At 42.9% G+C, this 16,312-nt stretch overlaps 1 protein-coding gene across 6 annotated transcripts in view; it reads left to right on the top strand.

The window, feature by feature from the left end:
- Positions 1 to 16,312, top strand: part of TRPM3 (transient receptor potential cation channel subfamily M member 3) — a 614,509-nt gene that overhangs the window by 578,533 nt on the left and 19,664 nt on the right. For all 6 annotated transcript variants that reach the window (XM_040251699.1, XM_040251668.1, XM_040251610.1 and 3 more), the window contains 3 exons: positions 12,001 to 12,151; positions 12,272 to 12,471; positions 14,429 to 14,561. In XM_040251699.1, the coding sequence (XP_040107633.1) occupies positions 12,001 to 12,151; positions 12,272 to 12,471; positions 14,429 to 14,561 (484 nt within the window). The remainder of the gene's footprint in view (positions 1 to 12,000; positions 12,152 to 12,271; positions 12,472 to 14,428; positions 14,562 to 16,312) is intronic.

The raw sequence follows: 16,312 nt of genomic DNA, 5'->3' as shown, positions 1-16,312 counted from the left end.
TCAACTCTACGAAGTTGGAGCTTACCTGGTTTTCAATTATATCTTCTTTTCCTGGTCTCGTTTCCTAGAGGACATTGGCTGTAGCCTATTGAAAGAAACAGAAAGACTCCCTTTCTTCCATAAAGAAGACTTCTGCCTGGATTTACTGCTATCTAGAACTCTTGGATCAGGAACCTTCTAGACTGTCCATGGAATACTGGAGGGGTATTATTAGCCTTTCCCTTCTCCAGAGGATCTTCCCAACCCCAGGATTGAACCCAGATCTCCCTCTTTACAGGCGGATTCTTTACCAACTGAGCCACAAGAGAAGCCCAAGAATACTGGAGTGGGTAGCCTGGCCCTTCTCCAGAGGATCTTCCTGACCCAGGAATTGAACCAGGGTCTCCTGCATTGCAGGTGGGTTCTTTACCAACTAAGCTATCAGGGAAGCCCTTATAGATAGATGTAGCTATACAAAAGGAGGCATCTCTAGTTCTCTTGCCCAGAAAAGCATTGTGTCAGAAAAAAAAGGCCAAAAAAGCAGGGCTCTGTTAGTCTTAATTCCTTGGAGTAAGCCATAGGAACTGTGCTAATGGCATTCTAAATCCTCCATGTCAAACTGTGGATTTTCAAAATAAGGTGGAGAAATCTTCTTTGTCTCCTTATCTTTCCAAGATGGAATCTTAGTTGAAAATCCTTTCTTTAAAAAAAAAATAGGATAAATGTAGTCATATACTCAACTAAGCTCTTTATTCCATTGCCTATGATTTGGAATAAGCTATAATGCAAAAAAGCAAAATGGCTGTCTGAGGAGGTCTTACAAAATAGCTGTGAAAAGAAGAGAAGCAAAAAGCAAAAGAGAAAAGGAAAGATAAATCCATTTGATTGCAGAGTTCCAAAGAATAGCAAGGAGAGATAAGAGAGCCTTCCTCAGTGATCAGTGAAAAGAAATAGAGAAAAATAATAGAATGGGAGAGACTAGAGATCTCATCAAGAAAGTTAGAGATACCAAGGGAACATTTCATGCAAAGGTGGACTCAATAAAGGACAGAAATGGTATGGACCTAACATAAGCAGAAGATATTAAGAGGTGGCCAGAATACACAGAACTGTACAAAAAAGATCTTCATGACCAAGATAATCACAATGGTGTGATCACTCACCTAGAGCCAGACATCCTGGAATGTGAAGTCAAGTGGGCCTTAGGAAGCATCACTACGAACAAAGCTAGTGGAGGTGATGGAATCACAGTTGAGCTATTTCAAATCCTAAAAGATGATGCTGTGAAAGTGCTGCATTCAATATGTCAGCAAATCTGGAAAACTCAGCAGTGCCCACAGGACTGGAAAAGGTCAGTTTTCATTCCAGTCCCAAAGAAAGGCAATGCCAAAGAATGCTCAAACTACCGCACAATTGCACTCAACTCACATGTTAGTAAAGTAATGCTCAAAATTCTCCAAGCCAGGCTTCAGCAATATGTGAACCGTGAACTTCCTGATGTTCAGGCTGGTTTTAGAAAAGGCAGAGGAACCAGAGATCAAATGGCCAACATCCGCTGGATCATGGAAAAAGCAAGAGAGTTCCAGAAAAACATCTATTTCTGCTTTATTGACTATGCCAAAGCCTTTGACTGTGTGGATCACAATAAACTGTGGAAAATTCTGAAAGAGATGGGAATACCAGACCACCTGACCTGCCTCTTGAGAAACCTATATGCAGGTCAGGAAGCAACAGTTAGAACTGGACATGGAACAACAGACTGGTTCCAAATAGGAAAAGGAGTATGTCAAGGCTGTGTATTGTCACCCTGCTTATTTAACTTCTATGCAGAGTATATCATGAGAAACGCTGGGCTGGATGAAGCACAAGAATCAAGATTGCTGGGAGAAATATCAATAACCTTAAATATGCAGATGACACCACCCTTATGGCAGAAAGTGAAGAAGAACTGAAGAGCCTCTTGATGAAAGTGAAAGAGGAGAGTGAAAAAGTTGGCTTAAAGCTCAACATTCAGAAAATGAAGATCATGGCATCTGGTCCCATCACTTCATGGCAAGTAGATGGGGAAACAGTGGCTGACTTTATTTTGGGGGGCTTCAAAATCACTGCAGATGGTGAATGCAGCCATGAAATTAAAAGATGCTTACTTCTTGGAAGGAAAGTTATGACTAACCTAGACAGCATAATAAAAAGCAGAGACATTACTTTGCCAATAAAGGTCCGTCTAGTCAAGGCTATGGTTTTTCCAGTAGTCATGAATGGATGTGAAAGTTGAACTAGAAAGAAAGCTGAGTGCTGAAGAATTGATGCTTTTGAACTGTGATGTTAGAGAAGACTCTTGAGAGTCCCTTGGAGTGCGAGGAGGTCCAACCAGTCATTCTAAAGGAGATCCGTCCTGGGTGTTCATGGGAAGGAATGATGTTAGAGCTGAAACTCCAATACTTTGGCCTTCTGATGCAAAGAGCTGACTCATTGGAAAAGACCCTGGTGCTGGGAAAGATTAAGGGCAGACAGAGAAGGGGACAATAGAGGATGAGATGGTTGGATGGCATCACCGACTCAGTGGACATGAGTTTGGGTAGACTCCGAGAGTTGGTGATGGACAGGGAGGCCTGGCATCCTGCAGTCCCTGGGGTCACAAAGAGTCAGACACGACTGAGTGACTGAACTGAACTGAACTGATTGAGGCATTTCTTCAGCCATGTATGAAAGAGACTATCTTCTTGAAATATCCTTCTTTTTATATTTTTAAACATGATGTTCATTTTATCAAATACTGGTGTTTCATTTCAAATTTCTCATGCTTTTTGAAATCAATATGATATATGTATTAAGTAAATAAATGCTTCTTTCCTCCATGCCTTACAGAGTAAAATCAAAAGAGCAAGTGTCCGTCTTTGAGACAAGGATACCAGCACCTGATACCTATTATATGAATCATATTTTTTTCTTCACACTTTGAATTTTAGTGCTCCATACATGTGTTATCTGATCTGAACAGCTTGGACTATTATTTGTGTTAATGAAAGCAAGAAACATTCAGATGTCTATCAGTCTGTCTTTACATTTGTTCACAGTTGAGATTCCTCTCAACCCCATGTTGGTTCTTTCTCTAAAAGCAGAGGTAAGAGACTTTATAGTTGAGCAAATTTTCATGGATATCCTGACCCTGTTCTTACTGTCTTTGAAATACTGACAGAGGTACTAAGGCTTTCTGAGCCTCACTCCTTCACCTTTAAATGGGGCAGTAAAATCGATCATGTTAGAGTGTTATAAAGATTAAAACAGGTGATGTAAGTAAAGCTTATAGCACAGGACTTTTCCTTGAAGCTTGTGATAGGTGGTCACTAGCATTATTACGTTGGAAAGGCCATTTGAGATAGCGAGGAATACATACAGGCTTTGGGGTCAGAGAGGAGGACCCATTTCTGCTTCATTCATAATTGCATCTCCAGAACCAATTCCCACTGGCACAGAGGAGGATGAATAAATGAATGGTTCTGGCATTATCCCTTATTAGCTGTGTGATCCTGGGTAAGGCATTTCACTGCTCAGGGCATTTGTTATGGATGTGCCAGGAAGCTTAAGTGTAACGGCTGATGTGAAGTGCCCAGCACAGAGGCCAGCATGTGCTGTGCTTTCCACAGGTGTTTATTCCAAATTTCTACTGTCCTTCACTTTTGATGATCCCAAATAATGAACTAAGATCAGCAGTTCCCACAGAAGCATCCATTTTAAAAGTTGTCTTTCAAAATGGGCAGCAGTCACTGTCAAGTAGCCCAGGATGTATGTAGGTGGCCTTTCATCAAAAAGGTCAGGGTCTGAAAATAGCAGGATGTCTAATTTGACCCTTTTGTGTTCCTGGGCAACTTCAAGTTGCAAGTAGTATAGTTTGGGCAAAGGCCAAGCCAGGTGGGCATAAGGAGGATCCTGAAAAGAGGCATGGAAATGATCTTTGACCAAGCCCTCATTTTCTCATTTTTTACGGAACTGTGAGGAAGGTTCCATTTCTTACATCAGTGTCAGTTGATTGGTGTGCTTTCGGGAGTTTTGCCTTAAAAAGGACCCCAAGGCTTCCACCTGACAAGAGGGTCATGATCATTAGCCATATCTGTCGTGACTTTAAGACGCGCTGTTACGGCCGGTGTGCCGTGAGCTTTATACAGTAGCATTCAGAAGGGGGATTTGCTGTAGACTTTACCCATGTCAGGCATGACCCTTTGCAAGCTAATAGCAAAAACAAATAACCAAACAGCCATGATTCTCCCCTCTTTCAGCTTTTTGCTCTTAATAGGAACCATCTCATATTAGCAGGTCATGGTGGCACTTGAAGTAAATAGGAAAACAGATACTGACCCAGTGAAATTGGTCACCTATAACCCTTACAGAAATGCCTGGTATTGCAAGTTAAATGTATACTATGTGATATTCCTGCCCTCATTCTTTTGGCAAATATTTATTGATCATCTTCTATAGGCCAGGCAATATTATGGCTGCCATAGTGAACTAAACAGACAAAAGCACTTTTTCCCATGCCTTTCATTCTAGTGAGGGATACTGTTGACTTTTATTTTGGCTATTATAAAATATTATCTATGATTAAAAAAAAAAAAGACATTCCAACCACTTCAGAACATGTAGAGAAAAAGGACTTTCTTACTCTCACCTGCATAATCTGGTTGGTTATGACTATACAACCTCTCACTCTGGAGTCCAGTCATCCATTTCACTTCTACTTATCAATGCACTTTCAGCTTTCTGCCTTGTAATATGCCAATGTGATCCACATAGATAAACCATAGAGAACCTGAATTCTCAGATGTTTCATCCCTTCTAATTTGGCCATAATTGCATAGATGTAAGTGCCCCACTCTGTATCTATACCCTCACCCTAGGCCTTCTGTGGCCTAATCTATCTATGATCAGCTTCTAGAACAGGGTTTTATTCACTTTGGGAGTAACTGGAAGCTTTGGCCAAAGTTTCGCAAGTGTGTTTACCCTACTGACTTGATACTAAGTAAAATCTGTACCATTAGTTTGAGTCAGAGGCCCCAGTTGGACGATTGAGCTTTGACCAGTGTAGACCTCTCATGCTTTCTATACTTGCTAAAGAAAAAGAGCAACAGAGCCTTTGCCTCCTCAGTTCAGTTCAGTTCAGTTCAGTCGCTCAGTCATGTCTGACTCTGCGACCCCATGAATCGCAGCACACCAGGCCTCCCTGTCCATCACCATCTCCCAGAGTTCACTCAGACTCACATGCATCGAGTCAGTGATGCCATCCAGCCATCTCATCCTCGGTTGTCCCCTTCTCCTCCTGCCCCCAATCCCTCCCAGCATCAGAGTCTTTTCCAATGAGTCAACTCTTCGCATGAGGTGGCCAAAGTACTGGAGTTTCAGCTTCAGCATCATCCCTCCAAAGAAATCCCAGGGTTGATCTCCTTCAGAATGGACTGGTTGGATCTCCTTGCAGTCCAAGGGACCCTCAAGAGTCTTCTCCAACAGAACAGTTCAAAAGCATCAATTCTTCAGCGCTCAGCCTTCTTCACAGTCCAACTCTCACATCCATACATGACCACAGGAAAAACCATAGCCTTGACTAGATGGAACTTAGTCAGCAAAGTAATGTCTCTGCTTTTGAATATGCTATCTAGGTTGGTCATGACTTTTCTTCCAAGGAGTAAGCGTCTTTTAATTTCATGGCTGCAGTCACCACCTGCAGTGATTTTGGAGCCCCAAGAAATAAAATCTGACACCGTTTCCACTGTTTCCCCATCTATTTCCCATGAAGTAATGGGACCAGATGCCATGATCTTCGTTTTCTGAATGTTGAGCTTTAGGCCAACTTTTTCACTCTCCTCTTTCACTTTCATCAAGAGGCTTTTTAGCTCCTCTTCACTTTCTGCCATAAGGGTGGTGTCATCTGCATATCTGAGGTTATTGATATTTCTCCCAGCAATCTTGATTCTTGTGTTTCATCCAGCCCAGCGTTTCTCATGATGTACTCTGCATATAAGTAAGCAGGGTAACAATATACACCCTTGACGTACTCCTTTTCCTATTTGGAACCAGTCTGTTGTTCCATAAAACCCCATAAAATTGTGACTCAACCTTGATGTCAGGTCAGATTTCACATTCCCATTGCCCCTTCCAGTCTCTTCATGCTACTCCAAGGCCCCAGTGCAGCCTCCCAGGAGTGGCAGACACAAAATGTCAACATCTTTAATTATTGTGGACAGGGAACAGGGAAGCAAGTGTGATTTTATTAGCCAGGACTCACTGCAAGTGATAGAAACCCAATTCAAGCTGACTTAAGGAATAAAGGAATTTTATGGTTCATATAACTGAAGAATTCTGGTTTTAGGCATGACTGAATTGTGAATCTATTTCTCTTCTCTGTGGTGGAGTCACTCCTGGGCAGGCTCTCTTCCCTTGGTAGACTTATATTGCAATGTAAAAAGAGAACTTCTCTTTAATATGAGTCCCAGCAAAAATCTCAAGCCTTATGCTCATTGATTCTTATTGGTCAGGCTAGGATCACATATCCATCCTTGAACCAATCACTGCCATCAGGGGATAAAATACATGGATAAATCTCCTTGAGATGGAACTGCAGCTCATTTCACCCAAACTTCTGGACTGTAAGTAGGGAAAGGACAGTTCCACAAAGGGAAACCAGGATGCCATTACCAGAAGAAGGGGAAATGTTTACCAGGCAGGTGTGAACCATCCTCTAGAGCAATGGTCCCAGCCTCTGGGATCTAAGATGCCTGTTGATCTGTGGTGGAGCTGATGTAATAATAATAGAAATAAAGTGCACAATAGATGTGATGTGCTTGAATCATGCAAAAACCATCCCCTAACCCAGTCCATGGGAAAATTGTCTTCCATAAAACCAGTCCCTGGTGCCAAAAAGGTTGGGGACTGCTGCACTGGAGACACTCTGCACTGACTGTCACCAACAAAGAGGAAGGTGACAACTTGTCATTTGGTATGAAAGTGGCAGTGACTACACGTTTACTTCTTGCAAAAGGGTTGGGAGAAAAACCACTCATGTCAGGTTCTAAGCAGGAAGGAGGAGGTGCAGTGGGAGCTACCAGCCCACATATTCTCAAACATCCACCCATGTGCCATCTTGGGTTTATGTGCTCTGAAGTGTTTCCCTGGGAATATGAACCCCAGATACTGGTTGGGACCATTTTACAGTCCAGATAACTTATTCTCCATCCTAAAATCTGCTGCTTGTCCTGCCTTAAGGCACCTCATTCATCTTCATCCATGGTAGACATCTGTAAGTTTGAGTCATAGCACCTTCTAGTACAGATAAATACTCTGAGCAAGGACATGGCTAGGAGCCATTACAAAGCAATGTTTGGCACTAACTGCTGCATATAATGTTTACTGCCTCTTTGCTGATTTTACCAAATGAAGATGGTTTCTTACTGATTCATTTCTATTATCATTATCACTGTCACAAAGATCATCTAATTCATTTATACTGCACTTGTTATTGTAGAAGCTAGATGATGGTCCTTAAGGCTGATCCTGACTAGCAGCCTGCTTGGTGTCACTCAGGCTAGAGGGGCTATGGCAGTTCTGCTTCTTCAGAGCCCCTAGCGGTGTTCATATCACCCGATAAATGTGAAGTCTGTTCCCTTTCTGTGCCACCTACTGAACTGTAAGTTCCTTAGCAACAGGGACTGTCTCTTTAACCCCCCAGCGTCTCTTGTATGCAACATATGATAACCACTCAACGAATGTTTGTAGAATAAGTGCTATGCTTAGTGACTGCAAAATAAAAAGCATTAAGACATAGTCCCTAACCTTGAGAAACTTCAAGTCTATTAATTACAAAAATAATCAATGATGACACCAACTAATGTTAATCACTGTTGGTGTTAAAGTGCTGTGTGCTAGATACTGAGATAAGTGCTCTCCAACACTATCTCATTTAAAGATCTTGACAATCTCCCCCATATATACTACTACCCTTTTACAGATGAGAAGGCTGAAGTTCATGAAGTAAGCTAACATAGCATCATTTGAAAATCGTGGAATCAGGATTTGAATCTAGATATGCTGAATTAAAATGCCATGTTTCTAACCACTGAAGTAATACTACCATTCTATAAAGGCAGGATGGAAAAAAATTGGGAGAAGGTGGAATAAATCAATATTCACAGGATTGTCAGAGAGTTCCCAGAGCCAATTATGATGACATCAAAGCAAAGCAAATCTTATATAAAGATGATGAGTTCGTCCAATTTTGCAACTAGTAGGGAAACCAAGCAGAGATCCAGAGACATGTTAATGACACTATCTGAAGACTCATGGAAATGTGCCTAGGCCACCAGAAACTAGGAAGCACCTACTGTTCTCATTGGTTTTTCCCTCTAGGCTAGAAGAAAGTTTTTTTTCTCTACTGGAGGAAGTGTCTGCATCTTCACTAAATATGGGGTCAGTGGGACTTCCCTGGCAGTCCAATAGTTAAGACTCCAAGCTTCCAATGCAAGGCATGCAGGTTCCATCCCTGGTTGAAGAACTAAGATCCCGCATGTTGTGTGGCCAAAAATGAATACATAAATATGAGGTCAAAAGATGGATGAGTCCTGCCCCTCACAAGTTTATTTTACATTCTCCCAGAATGTAAAGAGAAATCGCAGAATGACATTAAATAGAGATAGGGATCACACTTTTAAAAACTATGTGCACTTTGCCCCTTACCCCAAGCAGTTCTTTCTGCTGCTCTTTGTCAGCTTCCACATAGAGATCTGCTGCTGCTGCTGCTGCGTCGCTTCAATAGTGTCCGACTCTGTGCAACTGCATAGACGGCAGCCCACCAGGCTCCCCCGTCCCTGGGATTCTCCAGGCAAGAACACTGGAGTGGGTTGCCATTGCCTTCTCCAATGCATGAAGGTGAAAAGTGAAAGTGAAGTCGCTCAGTGTGTCCAACTCTTAGCGACCTCACGGACTGCAGCCTACCAGGCTCCTCCGTCCATGGGATTTTCCAGGCAAGCGTACTGGAGTCGGGTGCCATTGCCTTCTCCAATAGAGATCTGAGCAGAAGCCAAAGAAAAGGGCAGCCCTGGTCTGACAGCCCCAAAAGAGGTCAAGCCGGGAGGAAGCAGGTAGGATGAGTAGGGATCCTAAGCTTTGCTGAGGAGAGAAAAGCAAAGTGAGCTAGTCCATGAGGCCTACAACCAAGTGGGTATCAGAGACCCGGGCATCTGGTTGAGCATGAGAAGCTTTCTTGCCAGGCGACAGGTAGGATTTCTGGAAACGACCTAAGGAAAAAGGTACCAGCAACTGCTTAGAGCCAGAGCTGTCCAAGACGAGTAGGCTTGCAGAGCTGTGGCGGATGTTAGTGCTCAGCAACCAAACTGTGTTTAATGATCTCCTTTAGTCACTCAGCAAACAGTTTTCACATGTGGATGTGTGTGAATGTGCTGTGTGATGGGAAACCATGAAGAGATATGTTCCCAGTGGGAATCCTATGTTGGACACAAAGACCAGTAAATTGGCAACAGTGATACAGTACTGAGAAGCCCTCTCTACCCCCACCCCCACCCCACCCCTGCCAAAGGGGCAAACAAAGGGAGCTCTGGGATTATAAGGAAGACAGAATTACTAAAGAAAAAATTATTCATGACCTTTGGTAAAGGAAGACTTTGTTCAAGGGGGCTACTGCAATGAAATTCTGTACTAGGAGAGAGAGACTGGGTTTGACTCTGAGTGAAAAATGAAAGGGAAGTTTATAGCCAGGCGCAAGTTTTGGGTCAGTGGATGGAAGATCGCTAAGAGGAAACATCAGGAGTAAGGGGGCTTCTGGCTAACCCGACCTAATGTATTTTTACTGAAGACAGACCAGGGTGATCACACTTCAGATGGAGGACAGTGGAGGATGAGGAATGTGATCAAATGTTGATGGTGATCAGATACTGAGGGTGGGGATTCTGGCTAAATGTACTTAGTAGAAGTCTTGCTAAAATTGGACAAATGCAGAGTCAAATGTGGAAGTGCACAGACTGAGGCCACAGAAGAGCCTGAGTCGAGTTAGGTCAAGTAGAGGATCTTTGTCAATACCTGTCCCAGTCCTGGTTGAAAAGGAGCAGAAAGTTAGCCAAAAGCTAAGGGAGCACTGACGAATGACTAGGATTCACCCAGGTGAAGCATGGGAGTAGGCGCAAGGTGTCAGAGGGGCTTTTTGGAAGCATGACTAAAAATCAGGAAGTAAGAGAGAGCATGACATTTCTGGGAACTTCAAAAACTTGGTCTGGTTTGTGCTCAGAGGGAGAGGTAGAAAGTGGCAAGAGATGGCACCAAGCTAACTACCCTCAGAGTCTGGGCTTCATCCTGGAGTCAGTGAGGGCCTCTATCATTGGGTTTTCATTCCAGAGGAGGAAATTATCAGGACCCCTTACTGAGCTGTCTTGGGTCAGTAGCGACACAGCTGCCAACAACAAAAAAGATGCCAGCTCTTTGAGAACACCCGATTCCATCCACACCTGATCCTCTTGCAGGCACATCCAAAGGAAGCACTTTGGCCATCTTTTCCTGGCCATTAAAACAGAGTCTTGGTGACCTGATATTATTAAAACCCTCATAAGTTGAGAAGATGTATTTTGGACCTGAGAGCATATCAAAAATCACATAATTTTTCCAGCCTAATTTTAATTTAGTAGACTCATGTTAGTGGCACCTGAGAATTACTTGGGGAAATCTTTGAAAGAAGTATTGATGCCAGGGCCACCTTCAAAGATTCTGATTCAGTTATCTGGGGTGGAGCTGGGCATTGGCAGTTTTTAAAGATCCCTAGTGCTGTCAGGACTGAGAATAGCTGCAGAGCACAGAACCCAGCCATCTTAACTCCTGAGAAGGAAATGGACTCCCCTTCCATCCTCCAAGTCCTCTAGCCAAGATTCTCGGTCAACTTTGCACACTTTCCCAGCAGATCTTCAGAAGCTGCCTATGTCAACTGCTATGACTGCTTCATGCCCCACTCCTCTTTTACAAATAGATGCAAGAGGACCCTGTTCTAAAGCAAGCATAAGACAGCTGGAACAGGAAAGCGACCTCACCTACCCCTGGGCACTCACAGCCATCAGCACCATCTCACTTCCTGGGTTATGTTGTCTGTGCAGCACTGAGGAGCTTTGTCAAGGATTTGTTTTCCCCTGGATTCACCCGGAAACTCCAAGCAGGCCTCATTAGCACATTACTCACGCTCACCCAAGTCCCACACATCACTTTCCTCCTCACCCCCACCTCCAGATTTTTTCTTTTTCTCTACTTGCTCGTTTATTCAGTGTGGTTGGGTTTTGTTCCCTGTGCCCCGAGAAGCACATTTTTGGAATGGAAATGCTGCTGGAAAAAAAGCAGATGGCTACAGGCTCCAGGGTCCCAGCCCATCGCCCCTCGTCATCCTCCCCGTGAAATGCCATCCATCAGGAGCACTGAGTGACAGTCCTCCTAAATACTTCCCTAGGTGCTGCCCTGTTTCGCTCCTTCCGCACTGAGACAGCAAATCATTAACTCAGAGCCCCTGGGTTGTTTCTTGCAGCAATTAACAGCTGCCCTGGTGTTAATTCGCAATCGATGGTCTCTCGATGTTGCTGCTCTTACAGCTGTCGGCTTCTGAGTCCCACAGCACATTTTGAAAGTAACATGATGGGGCAATGAGACTGCCCCTCCTGAGCTTCTGGAAAGCCCTCACCAGGATTCCTGGGGACATCCGGTGCCCCAGGGACTCAGCCAGCCAGCAGGGGGCCCCACCCACCTCTTTCAGATGACAAACTCAGGAGACAGCAGAACTGAGTTCCCTCTGCAGTGGCAGCCCTAGGGATATTCATGAAGCTTTTGTTTATTTAGGCTTTTCTGGAATTCTTTTCTGTTTGTTTTCAGATGGCTGTGTTTTTCCTTCATCTAAAAAAAAAAAAAAACAAAACCTTCTCATTCAAATCAGTCCATGATTTTAATCCCAGAGCCACACAGTTTCTCACATCTTGCCTCTGTTGCTTCCTCCAGCGCCCTGTGGACAGAATGAGACTCGAGAGGATGGTAAAATAATCCAACTGCCTCCCTGCAAGACAGGAGCCTGGATCGTGCCGGCCATCATGGCCTGCTACCTTCTAGTGGCAAACATTCTGCTGGTCAACCTCCTCATCGCTGTCTTTAAGTAAGAGGGTCTTTCTTCAGAACCCGTGGAATGGAGTAGGGAGACTGAGGCAGGAGGGGAGCGTGATGTTGCGGAAAGAAAGGGTGTTTCTCACTTGATTCTCTCTGGTCTCTTTTTCAGCAATACATTTTTTGAGGTAAAATCAATATCCAATCAAGTGTGGAAGTTCCAGAGGTATCAGCTCATCATGACTTTCCATGAAAGGCCCGTTCTGCCCCCACCTCTGATCATATTCAGCCACATGACCATGATATTCCAGCACCTGTGTTGCCGATGGAGGAAACACGAGAGTGACCCAGATGAAAGGGACTATGGCCTGAGTAAGCTTTGAGTGACAACCCCCGGCAACTACAGAGCAGGAATCCCCACTGCTTCTATAAGCGATCATGCAGGACCACTGGGTGTCTGCTTTCTCCTGCTTCCTGCCCACAGCTCTGAAGACTTGGGAGGGATAGAAGCGTATGCTCGATGAAAAATGGTGCTGGAAAGAAGACAGGAGAGGCTGCAGTTGAGCATTCTTAACCTCTCTGCTTTCTCAGGGAGATAAAACCAGACTCCAGCAGGGCTGTCTTAGCACCTTCATAGGTTCTAAGCTTACCTGCCAGACATCCCACCACAGATATATCAACCACGTTAATATGCTTCCTGTACTACTGTATATATAATTTAAGCATCTTGACATGCAGAGTTGTAGGTGACTAAGTCTGACTTTCTATGATTGTTTTTGGATCTATAGTGTTTTTAGGCCTTAAACATTTCCCAAGCCTTAGGGGTTGTTCCTATATGACTTCATGAGGAAACCAACAGTTTTTTCCATAATCCAAGGATAGAAAAGACTCCACCAACCGCCTTCTAGCCCAGTATTTCTAAAAAGAGGTTCAATTGGGGGAATAATTCTTTATTATATAGAATTGTTCCACGCATTGTAGAAGATTTAGCACATCCAGCCTCCACTCGTTGAATACTACCAGCTCCCTCAAGTGTCTAAATGTCCCCTGGGTACACCCACTGTTAAGAACAGTGGGATCCAGCCCCATATAAGCAACCTCCTGTGGTTTCTCAAAGAGTGTCAACTAGACCACCTACACTAAATCTACTAAATCAGAGCCTTTAGGATTATGGCCCAAGAATTACCTCCAGGTGATTACTAGTGCAACTAAAGTTTGAAACAAAAGCCACTTAATAATCAACTGTTTCTTTGGTCTGAAGCTTTTAACAACTTCTTTGACATAGCAATGCCTGACCTCTTTCAAGACATTAAAATTGGAAAGTTGGAGAGGGGTTAAGAATTCCAAAATTCATTGTTCCCATTTGAAATACCCATTTAGGCAAGTAGAAAGCTCAGGGGAGAAAAGGTTCAGATTTCTCCTGGGCTCTTTCTACCACTGTATCAGTTACTAATTTGTTTACTTGCTATAAACAGAACACCAGATAAACAATAATACAAATATGTAAGGTTTTACTTTGCTCACCCAACAAAAAGTGAAAAGGTAAATAGCCCAGAGCTCAATAATGACTCACTAAAGTGAAAGACCCCACACCTACTTTTAGACTCAGCTATTCCCTGTCACACTGTCTTGACTCACAATGGTGAAATAGCTGCTGTACTTCCAGTCATCACATGTTCATGTTCAAGGCATAAAGAAGTATGAAGATGAAAAAAAGTAGAATCAACCACATACCTGTAGTTTATCAGGAAACCAAAATCTCTTTCCAATACCTTTGGAAAAAGGCGGTGTAGGTGGGGTGGGGATTGAAATGTCAACCCTATCCTGCAGCAGATTTTTCTGTACCTTGAGCCAAACTGTGTTTCTTGGTTGCTGCTAACTTCAAGGAATGCTGGAAATATTTGGCTTTCCAGTCTCAATAGTTGGAAGAGGGAGGGGAAATTGGGTTACAAAGGGCTTTTAGTAAGGCAAACGAACAATGTGTGTCTGCCACACTCCTCAGCCCAGGAGTTTTTAATAAACCTTTTTCTACATAGCTTCCCTTTCCTTTATTTAGCTACGTTGTTATCCTTACAACATATATTATTCTAATCAGTCTCTGCAGTAAACCAGGTATACTTAGGTGAGATTCAGAGGTCCATAATGAATCTAACACCCAGAAAGAGGACAATGCCACAAGTCAGCTGACCAGGTTTGGATTTAGTTTGAGTATCAGTGAGGAATCGAGGCACCATTCCCTAACCTGATTTGAGTTCGGAATGTCATTAGGCCCACAGATCAGGCTCATTGCTTTTACTTCTCTGCCTCATATCTCTCATCTTTTCGACAGAGCTCTTCATAACTGATGATGAGCTCAAGAAAGTACATGATTTTGAAGAGCAGTGCATAGAGGAATATTTCAGAGAAAAGGATGATCGATTCAACTCGTCCAATGATGAGAGGATACGAGTGACTTCAGAAAGGTATGTTCTCTGGGCACATGTCTCCTGGGGATGTTTTATTCCATGGCATGCCTTATCAATTGATTTTGTTTACAGGACCACAAAGAAAACAGAGATCCCTCCCCCCCCTTTTTGCTTATTTTTATTGTACAAGAAATCATTGAGCTTATGAGAGAACAGAACATTGTCTGAAATGTCTATAGATCAAAACCCCAGACTTGTAAGTCCTAGATTTCTCCAGCAGGCAGTAGAAGTCGCCTTCTTGGACACTGGAGATTGTTGAGTCCAGGACAGGGCAAGAGTTGTTGGCTCAGACCAGAAATTGGGAAGTTCAGACCTAGACACAAACCAAGAAAGGCCCAGCCCAACTCAAGGCTCTCATCAAGTTTGTGTTTCATGTAGATCACTGAGCATCTTCTCCAAAGGTCAAGATGGTCCTCGTGCCTGGCTTATATGGGTGCTCAATGCCTTCTGAATAAACAACAGCAAGAGACTTGTGAATTAGAATAATTGTTGAGGATGGTTTTTTTTTCCAATTATTTTGTTTTTTTTTTTTTCAATTCTTATAGAACAAGGTAAAAGCAAAGAAATAAAAGCAGATTTTTTTCTACTTACTTATTATACACTTTTAGATCTCACTGACCAAATAGGTTTATAGACCAGCAGGGCTGTGAGAAAAAAATCTCAAAATAAAGAGAAGAGAAGAGAATACTTTAAATTTAATAAATCTAACTTTATGCAAATAAATTTACATTTTTCTGATTTTCCTCATTTTGCTGTAATCTAATACAAACTTCATTCCAGGCTGGCATATTCTAGCATTTGGGGCACTGCTTTTCTGAAGAACACCCCAAGTATTACAAAACATTAGTGTAACTTTAAATTTTAAGCACTTACAGTATAAAGATGGCAGAAGTTACTTATAAATAGTGAGGAAAAGGATGATGCATTGATGACACCAGTTGATATATGACTCAGACTTTTAAGATTTGAGTCAGTCACGTCTAGTTTTCATGAAATGACATTTTGTCTGCTTAACCACTTCATACATTTTCTCTAATGGCTCTGCAGAAATGACACAAATAGCGTTTTTCTATCCCAGGCCCATCATTTATTTAAGGAATGCAGTCTAGATAAGTGGTTATATACACACATGCCATTTAGTGATTGCATCCATAGGTACTAGCCAATATTAATGAAATTTAAAGCCATGCACAGATTTTATACACATCTGTCATTGCAAACTAGAACATTTTATGATGATATGATGTGAAGCAATTTTCTAGCAAACAGAGGAAGAAGCTGCAAATCTGAAGACCTCTCTCATTATAAGGCCTTGAAAAAGTTATTTGTTAATGGACATATTAGCCATGTCCGTTCAGTTCAGTTCAGTTCAGTCTCTCAGTCGTGTCTGACTCTTTGCGACCCCATGAATCGCAGCACGCCAGGCCTCCCTGTCCATCACCATCTCCCAGAGTTCACTCAGACTCACGTCCATCGAGTCCATGATGCCATCCAGCCATCTCATCCTGGGTCCAGAAAAACATCTATTTCTGCTTTATTGACTATGCCAAAGCCTTTGACTGTGTGGATCACAATAAACTGGCGAAAATTCTGAAAGAGATGGGAATACCAGACCACCTAACCTGCCTCTTGAGAAATCTGTATGCAGGTCAGGAAGCAACAATTAGAACTGGACATGGAACAACAGACTGGTTCCAAATAGGAAAAGGAGTACGTCAAGGCTGTATATTGTCACCCTGCTTATTTAA

The sequence above is a fragment of the Oryx dammah genome, unplaced genomic scaffold (assembly GCF_014754425.2).
Source record: "Oryx dammah isolate SB20612 unplaced genomic scaffold, SCBI_Odam_1.1 HiC_scaffold_1, whole genome shotgun sequence".
Lineage (NCBI taxonomy): Eukaryota > Metazoa > Chordata > Mammalia > Artiodactyla > Bovidae > Oryx > Oryx dammah.
Note: the sequence above shows the minus strand (reverse complement) of the source record. Positions and strands in the feature narration are given on the sequence as shown.